We start from the raw sequence: 13760 nt of genomic DNA, 5'->3' as shown, positions 1-13760 counted from the left end.
ACATTTTAAGGCGGACATTCATTTGGGAGAAATGCATTTATTGCACATGGTCATTAATATTATGTAATACTGATCTGGTAAAATATCCTGTATATTTTCTTATATATTTTGTGTATTTTCAGTCGGCAGATACGAATAATTTGCTAGAGTAAAACTTCGTCGTAACTAAGTAAACAATTTAAAAGAAAAACACATTTTTCACATGCAAAAAATTAAAATCTCATATTCATAATCATAATGTAATATACAAATGCCTCACTACATTTCTTTCAGGCGGGCTTCAATTATTTCGACGTAACATGATCATTATCATTTATTTGAACATATTCAGGCGGGGTCTTCCCCCGGGGCAGACGTAGAATTTCTCTGAGCTTCAATTTGCGTTCTGCTTTGAGAACTTCCCGCTGCGACAGCAACTTTATGCTGCGCAGCTAAACATTGTTGTAATTGCTGAAGCTGTAAAATGAAAATAAATGTTTCTTGCAACAATGTAGCTAATTCTTTTAATTTTATAATAAAAATATTACATAATATAAAAAAAAAGATTGTTCAGTTAATGTCTCTTAATTAAAACGTACTTGTTGTTGGGATAAAGTAGCCACCCCGAGACTTTGCGTCTGCTGGCTGCATTGACCAGTAGAAGCCCTAGCGTGCAAGGATTTTGTCAATAGAGTTTGCTTATTAACAGGTACTACTTGGGAAGAAGGCGTCGTCTGTGACGCCATAAGCACGGGCTTCGTCGCGGCTGCGAAGTAGAAGATTTATATAGATATCGCTGATTGTTAAGTGCAAAGCATTATGCGGACAAAAGTTTAATTACGATTTATTTCGTAAATATCAATATGGCATTGTTGACTTACCCATTATAGGAGTTAATACTTGTTTGTTACCAGATAGTATCAATTGACTCGCCGTTACTGTTTTCGCAACTGTCACCAATTGATTCGATAAGACAGCCGATTTAACTTGATTCGACTGTACTTGACGAGTCATATGATTAAATCGTGGTCTTTGAGATCCAATAAGTTGGATTGCTTGTCCTCCCTAAGATTACATAATGTTATATGACTTAGTATGAAGTGCTCACACACGAATTGCATTTCTTATATAAAATGCAATTACTACTTCAACTCGTCCCTCAATTTACGCGATGCTCGTTCCACAGATTTTTTTTACACGGTTGAGAATCACGTAAATGGAGACAAAAAACCGTAAGAGAAAAGCACGTGTATGTTACGTATTTTTGGTTACTGATTTTTTAGTTATGTATTTTGTATCTATACATAAGTTTGGGCCAGTTAATGGTTCAAATTTAGCTATATAATGTCTCTTTACACGTAGTTTGTGCTGCTCTGCTATATGGTTTATTTGTACGAAGTGTAGAAAAGTAAATTTATCACTTGTACGAACAAGCTTAATGTGGTCTCTAATATATATGCTCAAAAAAGATTAGAATAATGTAATAAGTACAATCAGGTAAGAACTTTGGCTTACACTGATATGTAATAATTTCAATAAATACCATAGAAAGATGTATTTTCTGACCGCGTAAAACTGAGACCGTGTTTAAAAAGTATCGTGTAAACGGAACGATTATTTACCGCGTATAAAAAGTATCGCGTAATCGCGTAAATCGAGGGATGCATATTTTAGGAGTATAAAGATTGTATCCTTATTATCTGTTAAATTAATACCTGTGCAAGAGTCACTGCGTTATTGTTCCTCATACTTTGCTGCGACAATCCTTTTACCCCAGATGGTATTAATTGGGCTAAAATGTATACAGCCAATTAAATATTTAGAGATTTTTTTATATATAAAATAAATATCAATCAATAAAATAAATAGGCCTGTTCGTTTTCGCTGCACTTCTGAACTAGTACAATAAGTTAAAATGAAAGAAAATGTGTTTTATTGGGTCTGTTTCTGTTACTGAACTGGTTGCCCTAGTTCAGAGTTTATCTATTTTACTCCACATTAGAAGGAAAAAGATAAACTCTGAATTAGTACAGCCAGTTCAGTAACAGAAACAGACCCAGTCTAACTTATTGCACTAGTTCAAAAGTGCAGCAAAAACGAACAGGCCTAATATAATTTAAATCTCAAGATAGGCGCATATCTATATTTTAAGTTCCTTTATATATTCATAGTTTTCCATAGATAAAATTATAGGAACTAAAGAGCTTCGTGTAAAACAATCTATTTTTTAAATATAAATATTTAATCAAGTAATTTCTTTAAATCGACCGTAAATATTTAGTATGAAAAAGCTAAGATTGAATTTAAACATAAAATAAGCTCAATCGGTGGTATCCATTGTACGGGATATAATTATATATATTACCGATGGGTAAAGACAAGTGAGCATTGGCAGGATTGGCGATCACCACCGTTGGTGTACTCCCAGCGATAGCTGTCGTAACGACTGTTGCAGCTACCATCTGAAATAGTATAACGTTCGGATAATATTCGACTGATAAATTACTTAGGGAGTTATTTATTCGTCAAACACATGTATATTTTACACATTGATATTAACTTTTTCAATAAACACTTTCATGTGTATGTACGTGAAGAAAACTATTGTATCCACTACTATGAGTTTACGAAGAATGTTTTACTTTAAGCTAATTGCACCAAAAAAGTTACTTGTATAAACAAGTCGATACTAACGCTCGATACTGTCGTGCAAGTATTTGTGGCAGATGATATAGGGAGGGAGACAATGACCCCAGTAGGTGTGACGGTGCCGCCAGTGGTCGGAGACATGTTTAACGACATCGTGATAGGTTGCGACAAGCCTGGGAACGATACCTGAAATGGACAATGTTGTCAATTTATTTCGATCTGTATCGACTTGTATGAGAAAAATTAACTGCTATTTTAAACAACCTGAACGTTCTGTAGACCGTTGATGGAGTTCGGCAGACTAGTGAGGTTCACGCCCTGTAGATTCACGTTGGTTGGCGATGGGCTAGTCATCGGACTCGCTGGTTGACTGCTCTGACTGGAAGAAGCGGTGAGCCGTTCGAGCAGTGATGAAGTCGAATTCATTCCAGGTATCGGGTTGTCAGCCGATGGCGTGCCTGTACATATGTAAAAATTATATTACTAATAAAAATAGAAAAAAATGGATATTTGAAAGAAAGCTCGTTTAAATTATATTCGATGAACATTCTCAACGCTCAAAACGTTAGATTATATAAAAAATTTGCCAGATTTAATGCTTAAATTTTAGTAAGATGTATAATCAAAAACTTCTTAATCCATGACAAATTAATGTGTAACAGACTGTATTTTATATTTTCTTGTTAAGTAGTAGGTAATAATTTATAGATATCGTTTATTGTACCAGCAAGTAAAGCCGAAAGTCCCGGCATTGATAAGCCAAGAGTAGACGTAGGGTCTTGGACTCGCGCGAGTCTTACAGCAGTCGCTTTCACTGGTTGTTGCTTGCAACTTAGCTGTCCCGTTAAAGCGGAGGAGCTTAAGCTCACGCGTACCTAAAATCGAGTAAGCAATATTTAATTATATACTTTATATCAAAATAGCTGTCAAATAATTACTATCAGTTATATTTCAAGAATTAAATGTGCCAATTAAATATGTAAAAAAATTATTGAAATTATTTTTAATTTTATGTTAAAACATAGATATATTAACTAAAATATATTAAATGTATGTAACACAAAATATAAATAAAACACAAGACAAATTAATTGAATTATTTATCAAACATACTTGACCAGTGGTGTTGGGCACGTTGATCACATTGCCATGACTGATAACTCTAGATGGGATGGAAGTATTAAGGGAGATCCTTTGGGGTTGAACTTTTCGCTGAGCTATATTCGCAGGGGTGCTATTTAATAGACTAAGAATCGCGGCATTGTTGGACTTGTTTGTGGCTTGTACATTGTTATTCATAGCTGCGGCCGCAGCATTTGCTACAATATACATAAAATACAATATCGATTATAAATCTACATACGTACATTCATAAAAGAATTATATGATCAAAGAACGCAAAAACATGTATTTGCTCATTTAATTTCGCGAAATGCATAGTGCGAAATTCGCCCAATCTGCAGAAATAAAAATACTTTCTCTTGTTGCAAACAAATATAGACATAACGTTTAACTCGATATATCAAAATTGCACAATTTTTACAATGTGAAGCGATAACGAACCTGCAGCTTGTTGCTGGAATTGCTGTGCGGAGTTCATGAGGGAATTAGCAAGAGCACTTATTGCTGGATTAGTCGAATGTTTCTTGTACGGCGGCTCATTTTGGTTCTGATTGGCAGCATCACCTATGCAGTTCTGTGTTCTTGCTTGCAATTGCGCTTGCTGCAAATTTTAAAAGATTAAAGATTAAAAGATTATACACATAAGATATAAAAGATTAAAGATTAAAAAAGATTATTAAATCTTAAATTTAATGCAATTATTTATTACTTTTGTGTACTGCCAAATTCAAGGTCCAAATTTATAGTTATAAAATGTAGAGAAATAAATGTGAAAACTTACCAAAACTGGAACATTGGTGGCTGCTGTATTATTAATAGTACCAGCCGACTTCTGAAAGATCAGAATACCAGAACCGTTACAAGTGTTGTCCGCTACTGCCATTGCGGAGTTATTAATTTGCACGGAGGTCGACGCGTTAAGGCCACCATTGGCCAAAGATTGCCCTGAGCTCAATGCAGTAATGTCATTCTGCGGGATAACTTGTGGAATATTCGCGGAGTCCACGCACGTCAGATTATTTTGTGCAGAGGTGGTGGCTTCTGTCATAGCTTTCATTGAGGCTACTTGATTAGCCAAATTAGTTAGTTGTCCTTGAGCCCGTGATAAAATCTGAAATGACGCGCGGATTTGCTGAAAATGTTTGCACGGTTGTTATAAAATTGTAACACATATACACATTTATATATCTTTTTGTGTTTCTATGCACCAAGAGAGGCATTTAAAGAGGGGGATTACGGTTTAAAACTTAAAAAAAAATTTTTCCTCAATATTTTTATAGTATACATTTCAAGAATATATTCCTATAATGTTATTTCGAAATTCGAAGAATTGATGAAGTTATAAGCGATTCAGCACAGATATTCGTCCGAGCGTTCGGCACGCTCAGGTAGAAATCGGAGCGCATAAGGATTCGGAAAACCCCAGGCATAAAAAAAAAACACGATCTTCTAGGTATACGATAAAGTATAGAAGTAAAAAGTCTGCTTTATGAACCAGGAATAGCAGATTATATAGCCAGAAATTGTATGAGACTGTATGAGAAAATTATGTCTTAATAGTATCCAAAATTTAAAGTTTTACTCGAAACCGTAAGTCTGTCGACATCAAGGCACATATTCCGAAAAGTTCCATAATACGTGCCCAAAACTCGATAATTTATAATCGGATCAGCTTCAGATCATGGATAATTCAAAATAATTGTTATATCTTTGGTAAACTTATAAAAACAATAAAAAATTAATAAACTATTTTTTTGCGAAAAAAAACGTGTTGAAAATATGATGAAAATCGATCCTTTCTTCAAATAAGTTTTTTTTTTTTTTAATTTATTTTTAGCCTGATCGGGGTTTACGCCAAAAAAACACTAATAACAAATAGTAATATATCTCATGTGTTTTAGATCAATAACATAATCGCCTCGTGCAATATGGTGCAATGTTTTAACTTGGCCAAATATTTATAAAATTAATAAAATGTTGTACTTCATCAATCTATAGAAATGCCACTAAAATTTCAATTTAATCGGAGTTATAGTTTTCTTTTAAAAAATTTCTAAATTTTCTGAGTGTTCTAAACCAGGATCCCCCCTTTAAGAATTCTGCTTCTGGTAACTCCCCCATTCACATTCAAAGAAAAAAAAGTAAATCGAGTTTACAAACCTGTTGTGCTACGTGTTGGGGCTGAACCTGCTGTAACTGTTGAGCCGCTAATTGCGCCGCTTTTGCTTGTTGCGCCTAATAGAATAATCAATTTATTTAATGAAAATAGTCAAAAGAAAAGATAAAAAATAAAATAGTTGAACAGACATTGAATGGAAAAAAAGATGACACGTACCTGTTGATGTGCTCGCAGCATGGCAGGTGTACATGCAATACGAGGAGTCTGCCCTGGTATAATATGTTTTATTTTCACATGTTTCCTACCCTCTTCTGTAAATATTTCTTTAAATTGCTGATAATAATGATTGGCCACAGCTCTGGTACCCAATGTAAACCTAGAAAATTAATTCAGTAAATTTATTAGTAAATAATTGTGATTTGTGCAAAACTACACAGACATTTGTCTATGTAGTTTTAGATGTAGCAATAATATAAATGCACCTGCAAGAAGAGCCATTTCTCTCTCCATCCCGATGATTTTTGTCCATATAAAGTTCTCCCAGGTACTCGGAAGTAGCAGGCCTCTGGAGGATCGAGAGCTTTATATAATCCTGACTTTCCGCAGGTTCTAATATATATTCTTCTATAACTTGTGGCGAACAGTCTGTTGTTTCTTGTGGCCGCTCGTATAATTTCGCGAATCTAATCGAATCCCATTGCTAATTAATTTCGCGGGTATCTTACAGTAAGTTATCAAAAGATGCAATGTAGATTGCAAGTAATGGGAATGAAAATGTGGAGAAAAAACATGCTTTGGTAAGAACCTTAAAACATCGGTCTGTTTAGGTGCAGGCAGCTCAGGAATTTTAAGAGAAGGCGGTGGACAGGCAGTATTGGTCGCTAATCCTCTTCTTTTCGTACGGAATTTCTGCATTAAGTCATGTATTGTTTGTCCTTCCGGCTGGGCCAACTGTTCCAATTTTCTTTTTCGATTTACTGTGACCTGATGTCAAGCAACACAGTGTCTCCATGATATTTACGTTCAAATCAGATGTAACGCACAGCAAGCAGCGCAATATATGCACATTGACTAAATCTCTCTAAATTTCTCGAAATGTTGCGATTTGCAGTAAAAATATCCTTTATAGAATTAAATTTTATATAGAATTAAGCCTTTTGTACTATTTATATTATATATAAAAATATAACGTCCTATGGAATATTAATTTTCTATAAAATATAATTTTTTCATGCAACATTCAAATACTATCCTTTGATATCTAGTATCTAATAAATATTTCTTGCAACTAGATCTTCAATTTTATTACATTTAATTAATAGATTGTAAATAAGTTTTAAACTAAAATATTACCTGAGAGAATTTTTTAGCTTGTCGCATGAGTTGATGATCGGTAAGCAATGATTTAGATTGCTTAATTCTTGTACTAGCTAAGGTAGGAATAGGATTCGGATCCAAGCACAAAGGACCTTGAGTAGCTGCCACTAAACGTGACTCCAACATTAATCGCTCCTCGTGGCTCCAATCTCCGTCACTTGTAAGTGTCGATACATCCGAAAGTACGCTCTATGCACAAATAGTAAATTTCAAGATTTAATTTAAAACATATTCAATATAACTGAAATAGACTTTAATAATATATTAGTCAGAAGCATAATTGCAATTATGCTTCTATGTATGCATGCAATGTAAATAATTTTTACATTAAAACAATAAAAATGCACTCAGTGTTGCACTAGTTTTTTTTTTAGTAGAAAACGCTATTAGAATCATTGTAATATTGTTATTCTTATTATTATATATCATCTTTAATCTTTAATCTATATACCTTTGATGACGAGATCTCACCTGTGTGGTAGGTTTAAGAAGTACATGGTGAACCTCGGCTCTGTTGTGAAGAAATGATCTTCGATAATCTCGAACTTCAGCGATCATACAGCCGTCGTAAAATAAATGTGAATAACTGGATTCTAATTGTTCGGCTAGCATAGCTGGCAATTGGCCATTATCTATGCACGAAAGTAGCTCACCCTGTTCGTAACCCATGAGTTGAGTCTCAGCTAATGAATTTTTATCGTACTGATTCCCCTTATCGCTGTCGAGAAATAACATCTTTGTATTAATTCCAAAACTCAATTCCAAAATTAAGGGGAATTAACGTTTATCTCAATAAATTAATCACACATATGAACGCATTTTTCTCTCTTCTGATATGTATCTCAAAAAGCTTCAAACCCGATAGGATTATAATGTTTAACAATTTTTAATCTGGTACTAATAGTATATCATAATAAATTTGTAACATAAAGACGACTACATAGCAACGCTAGAAGCGGGCAACCAAAAGAGTCAACAGTTTAAATGAATAATATATTTATTATCGCGCAAAAAACATTGCAAGGTTTATAATCTAATTATAATCTAATCTAAAGCTTGTAATAGGATTATCATTGTCAATTATCATTAAATTTAAAAAGTTAGATATTATCATTGCTAATCAGCATTTCAGATGTTTTAGAATAATAATCAGAATTGTGAAACAGATCCTTACCTATTTCTTACAGCTAATGAGTATCCTTTATTACCAGCGTATAGATTAACGATTAACGTATTTAAACCTTCCCTTTGCACTAACCGCCCCAAAAGATCACACTCATTTTCAAGATTGTTCTGTAACATTTTAAATAAAATACTATATTGTACTCGCATATATAAAAATACATGGTATATATGTACTATCGCGTTGCAATATATGTATTTTCGTAAAAAAAAAAAAAAAAAAAAAACAAGTAAAAATGTAGTAACAAATGATTTGAAGTATGAACATACCAAAACTGAATCTGGGGTTGCATGAGGAACCTTGGAAAGTTCTTCAAAATAGAGTCTGGTGAGTTTGGATTGGATACTATGCCTGGAGTGACCCTGCTCTTTTTTCTGGGAGGATAATGGTTTATCCGATGTTAAGGCCAATGAATTTTGACCTTGGGCATTTTTCCAACATCTGGATACCAGATCCTGTACAAGCAACGCAATGAATGGCTGTACAATCATTCAATTATAATTTTATCATTACGGGCCTGTTTTCTATTGTTGCACTGACTTTCTATGGCTGCACTAGTTCGAGAAGTGTGCATACACACTGAACAAACGTACATATGAGACTCTCACGCTTTGGTGTATGTATGATCTTCGAACTAGTGTAACTAGTGCAGCAATAGAAAATAAAACCCTTTATAAGACGTGTTTCAAAACCATCCTTTTAATAACTGATTGAAAGCTTTGAGACATTAAAGGAATTTCAGTTTGAAACATTTGCCACGCACCTGAGCCTGCCTACACGCATCTTCCAAAGTACAGGCTGTACTAATCATTGTAACTTCTGATTACTGATGCCACTCAATGTCATATCTGATGCGGTAATAATCGTTCATATTCTGAAAGATATCCATCAGACGTCTTATTCATTTACATAAACAGCAACTTGGGTCGAAATCAACATTAAATATTAACAATATTAATTTGCAATTATAAAAAAAATATATATATATAAAACGACTATTGATTCTCTTGTGATACAGAATCTAAGTACACTATTATAAATAATAGGGAAGTTTATAGTGCTTTAACATCTTTTTTAAGACAAGAATTTGATTGGGAATAAAATAATCTTAGTAATAAACAGTATTAAAATTTTCAATATCCAATTTCTATAAAGTATTAAATTATTTCGTGAATCTGGCATCAAACTTTAGTATAAAATTAACAGTTTTGAGATTAAAAATTCTGTAAGTCAAAGATATAACCTATAAATAAGATAATTATGATTATAATCGTCACTATATATAATTTAGTAAAAATATAAAAAAATTAGACACAAAATAATCTACTCTGCCATCTTTTTGAACCTTTTTAGGTTAAAAAAGATACATATTCAGGTATTGCAAGAAAGAAAAAAAAAGAAAAGAAATTAAGTATGACAAATACAATTACAATGGATATGGAATGTATCTTTATAAATAGCACATCCATCCTATCTTTCTTTTACACATGTTAGACGAATTTTATATTTCTTTAATTAAAATTGACATTCCATTTCTTACACACACACATTTTCTACTTGCAATATTTTAGCATTTGTGAGTTACAAATTTATGAAACTTGAACTTCTGACAATGGATTTGTTTTCTATTGCGCTGAACTGGCTGCACTATAGTTCAGAGTTCATCTTTTTCCTTCCAATGTGGAGTAAAAAGAAGTGTAGCCCCCCCACGCCCAGTTCAGACCCAAAATACATTCAATATATTCTTTTGACAAGGCACAACGCCTGAATATGTGTTTTCCTCACATAAATCATGTTTTTGCATGTAAGCTTCAAGTATCTGGCAACATGCACGGATGTGTGCGTCGTACAAATTTCTATCCTATATCAAGCTGACCTGAATTAACAAGCTGCCTACGTCGCGTCTTAAGATATACTAACTAAACATGAAAAATAACAGCAAGTACGTGTAAGAAATGAAATAGAATCGAATGTTAATCCGTCTGTGAGAAAATCACATAACCGATACGCGTGTTTACAAACTCACCGTTTCTCGGTGAGCTTCAAGATAACCCTTATAAAATACACATATCGGATGTCACACGTCCGTAAATTTCACCGCCGCCACCATAAAAGTATCCACGGGCATCACAAGAGAAACTGGTTTACCATACCTCCACGGAGACAAATAACTGATAACAAAACTATCGACGACTCATTCCCGCACGATTGTTCGCGAGATTCAACCCACTGTCAGGCACACGATCGAATCGTCATCGCGATCACGATTGGGTATACTTATCTACGATCAACGCGGCTTTCGCGAGACCCGCGGAATCCCGTCTCGTGCTGGTGCGTGCTCGATCAGGCCAATTGACGTCTGTGTCTATTGTCATCCACGACTGACGCAGGGAAGCGAGCTATCGTCTCGGGGAGGGAAGGGGGTGATAAACAAGCCCCGACCGTCGGTCCACGCGGGGGGGGGGGGCACGGGCACGAGGAACAGGACGGGGGGAGGGAACGAATTCGTCCGGGCACTCGGGGCGGCGAACCGGCGCCGTGGCGCGTGTAAAAAGGGAAGAAAACGCGGGCCAGAAACGCGAGCGACGGCGCGCGAGAGGAGAGCGAGACGGAGCGGAGCGAGGAGAGAAGAGGTTAGGTTCTGGCAGCTCCGCGGTAAGCGTGCGGTGGCGGTGGCGGCGCGGCGCGGCGTTCGGAGTTCGGACACACGCGCGCGCGAGACGCGGCGCCGCGTGGCGTCGTTCGCGACGCGCCGACCGGGACCGGACGACGGCGAGAGATCGTCCGCGATACGAATTTACCTTCGCTGAGTCGGGGTCGGGAAGCGAGCATCGGCCGCTCGCACGTCGACTCCTCCGGCCGGACTTGGCGGAATCCTAACCTCGCCGCTCGTCGCTCGCGGGGTACGGTCCGGCGCGCGACGGTGCGGTGCCCCTCGGCGTGCGTGCGTGTGCACTGCACGGACGGACGGACGGACTGTCGCACAGGTGCTTCTGCGCTGCGTATGTACCTAATCTTCGACGCGGGGCGGCGGGAGGGAGCACCACGACGGCGAGCACCTCGGCGGCGGGCGGCTCACTCATGATGTAAAAAGAAAGGTGTTTCATTGCGCATAATGGCGGCCAAATACGGAGCAGCCAATCAAATTCACTCCCCAAATGTAGCGCGAAATTCTAATGCAGTATTGGTAAAAATGTAAAGAAAAGTTGTAAATGTAAAAAAAATACAAACAAAATTAAAAATTTTTAAAGTAATAAAAGACTACATAAAAATAAAAATACGTAATATAATTTGAAATGATAAAATTATTAACCTAGATTGATTAGGCCGGTTCTACAATCAGTTGTATGGATGCCGAAACGCAGCCGACGAAATAAGAATTTCTTTTTCGAAAACAAATTTTCTTCATTGAACCATTAGTTACGTTATAAAATGCTGTCATTGATACAATGGCCGTTGCAATGCTTTATTAATATATATATATATATATATATATATATATATATAAACCTATGATAATATTAAATATAATAAGATTGGACTATGTAGACCGCTTTAAGTTTTAGAAGCCGTGCTATTCATAAAAAATAAGTGTATAAAAAAGTTAGTATAATTTATATATATAAAACAAAGTCGGGTTAGTTACACCATTTATAACTCAAGAACGGCTGGACAGATTTTAATAATCTATGGTTTGTTGGATTCGTCTCTGCCCTGAATAGCATAATAACTTAAAAAAAAAAAAAAAAAAAAAAAAATCTAGAAAGATATCCAAATACACCAAATACCGGGGCCGGGGCGAAGCCCGGCGGGGCATGCTAGTATAATAATAACAAATAAATAAATGCATTTATATTTTATAACGTTATTTTATTTTTATCAACATTTTCTTTATTAGACAGTTTATATATATTTTTTATTTTTTCTTACGTATGTTATTTTCTATTATCTCTCTGTTTAGTTTTCTCAGTCTTATTAACTTTCAAACTTGTCTCAGTTTGTTCCTCTTGCATCTCCGTCGCATGTTCGATTTTTGCAATTTTTTATGGAACACGATGGCATTGTTTCTGTAAACAAAATATAATATGTAGCTTACTAATAATAAATTGGCACATTTAAAGATGGCCAGGACAAACCTCTTATCGTAGTAGCCGTAGGTATACTACGTTTACGCGAGCGTTACTTCTGTAGTAACTTACGATATATCACTCGTTTACGCGGAGTAAATTATCGTAAGTTACTACAAAATCCCGTTTACGCGAAGGAATTATCATAAGTTACTACAGAAGTAACGCTCGCGTAAACGTAGTAGTAGATTCGTTGGACCGGCCCAAGAAACTGCGCTGTAAACTGGTGTACGATGGTTTGTCTAGAGACTTCGATTTTTCCTTATTGGTCCAATCATAAGCTGACCGTTCCTCATAGAAGCTCTTCTTCACAAACAGATAAGAAGATTGCTAATATGTTGCTTACATTTTCATCAAAGTTACAATATTATGATGATGAAATGTCTTTCAAAGAAATTTTTATATAATTCATTACATGCACTAATAAAACAAAAACATTTATATTTATAAATATTATTATTAATTCTAATGATAAATACCTTCTTATCGAATGTTAGATCTAAATTAGTCAATTAAAGAAGCAAAGTTATGCGATGCATTTACATTCGACGGTAATGATCCACCTTCTCTCTGTCTAGCAGAGACATTGAGTCCTGTGTATTTTTATTCTTTCTCCTACTACTTCCGTAAGTATGACAGGAACTACCAGGAACTAGACGTCAGATAAGCAAAACTCGCCGGTTGGATTTAAGCGAGAATCCGCTCATGCGGCGGCTAACAATCTAACCTCTTACATATCATGGAAGTAGCCATGTTGCTTTTTACATTTGGGGAGGCTTTTTGATTGGTCAGAAGGCAGGTCATTATTTTAGACCACTGCGCATCTCGGGAATGAAACACCTTTCTTTTTACATCATGGGCTCACTGCTCGCTCCGGCGCGGCCGATATTTTGCGACAAACGTCATTTCGCGGAGAGCGCAGCGCAACTGCTACCCAAACACCGCATGGACGACCACGGACTGTGAGAGAGAGAGAGAGTCCCAGATTTGATTTACCCCCCTCGCCGGCCTCGCCGCGCTGTCGCGCCGAACGGCGCAGCCGATTCGCGGTGGGCCCGCAAGCCGCCCCCGCAATGCCCTGCATCGAGACTCGGCGCCATGGATAAAATCGAGTTTTGAATGTCTGTGCGTTGTGAGGGTTGAAAAATTACATTTACTACGTTTACGCGAGCGTTAATTCTGTAGTAACGAACTATAATTCACT

The 13760-nt window shown here is 36.1% G+C and overlaps 1 protein-coding gene and 1 long non-coding RNA gene across 5 annotated transcripts; both read right to left on the bottom strand.

Annotated features, from left to right (window-relative positions):
- Positions 1 to 115: 115 nt before the first annotated feature.
- Positions 116 to 11503, bottom strand: LOC143907705 (uncharacterized). Of its 4 annotated transcripts, none has more exons than XM_077424591.1 (21): positions 11231 to 11503; positions 9193 to 9303; positions 8699 to 8884; positions 8421 to 8539; positions 7718 to 7964; positions 7223 to 7435; positions 6675 to 6853; positions 6352 to 6552; positions 6086 to 6245; positions 5911 to 5985; positions 4532 to 4882; positions 4192 to 4351; positions 3742 to 3947; positions 3353 to 3503; positions 2893 to 3086; positions 2674 to 2814; positions 2345 to 2441; positions 1695 to 1771; positions 861 to 1044; positions 579 to 745; positions 116 to 456 (listed from the first exon to the last, which is right to left on the bottom strand). In XM_077424591.1, the coding sequence occupies exons 2-21, from the start codon at positions 9238 to 9240 to the stop codon at positions 328 to 330; spliced, it is 3285 nt and encodes a 1094-aa protein (XP_077280717.1). In that variant the 5' UTR covers positions 9241 to 9303; positions 11231 to 11503; the 3' UTR covers positions 116 to 327. The 4 variants fall into 4 exon arrangements, with proteins under 4 accessions (XP_077280717.1, XP_077280720.1, XP_077280719.1 ...); XM_077424594.1 differs by having other exon boundaries at positions 4532 to 4861; XM_077424593.1 differs by having other exon boundaries at positions 11440 to 11459.
- A 926-nt stretch (positions 11504 to 12429) lies between these two features.
- On the bottom strand, positions 12430 to 13395 carry LOC143907707 (uncharacterized). Its single transcript, XR_013259952.1, has 3 exons — positions 13036 to 13395; positions 12566 to 12862; positions 12430 to 12496 (listed from the first exon to the last, which is right to left on the bottom strand). It is a non-coding gene; the product is annotated as an uncharacterized LOC143907707 (long non-coding RNA).
- Between the last annotated feature and the right edge of the window lie 365 nt (positions 13396 to 13760).

The sequence above is a fragment of the Temnothorax americanus genome, unplaced genomic scaffold, assembly GCF_048541705.1.
Source record: "Temnothorax americanus isolate GAGA-0224 unplaced genomic scaffold, ASM4854170v1 Scaffold87, whole genome shotgun sequence".
NCBI classification, from domain to species: Eukaryota; Metazoa; Arthropoda; class Insecta; order Hymenoptera; family Formicidae; genus Temnothorax; species Temnothorax americanus.
Note: the sequence above shows the minus strand (reverse complement) of the source record. Positions and strands in the feature narration are given on the sequence as shown.

What these genes read in the sequence shown, in the direction of transcription:
- LOC143907705 (XM_077424591.1), bottom strand. Translation starts at nt 9,240, where the DNA reads ATGATTAGTACAGCCTGTACTTTGGAAGATGCGTGTAGGCAGGCTCAG. An exon ending in TGCCCAACACCACTGGTCAA is followed by an intron (nt 3,504 to 3,741) that starts GTATGTTTGATA and finishes ACTCGATTTTAG; the next exon opens with GTACGCGTGAGCTTAAGCTC. An exon ending in ACGGTCTACAGAACGTTCAG is followed by an intron (nt 2,815 to 2,892) that starts GTTGTTTAAAAT and finishes TGTCCATTTCAG; the next exon opens with GTATCGTTCCCAGGCTTGTC.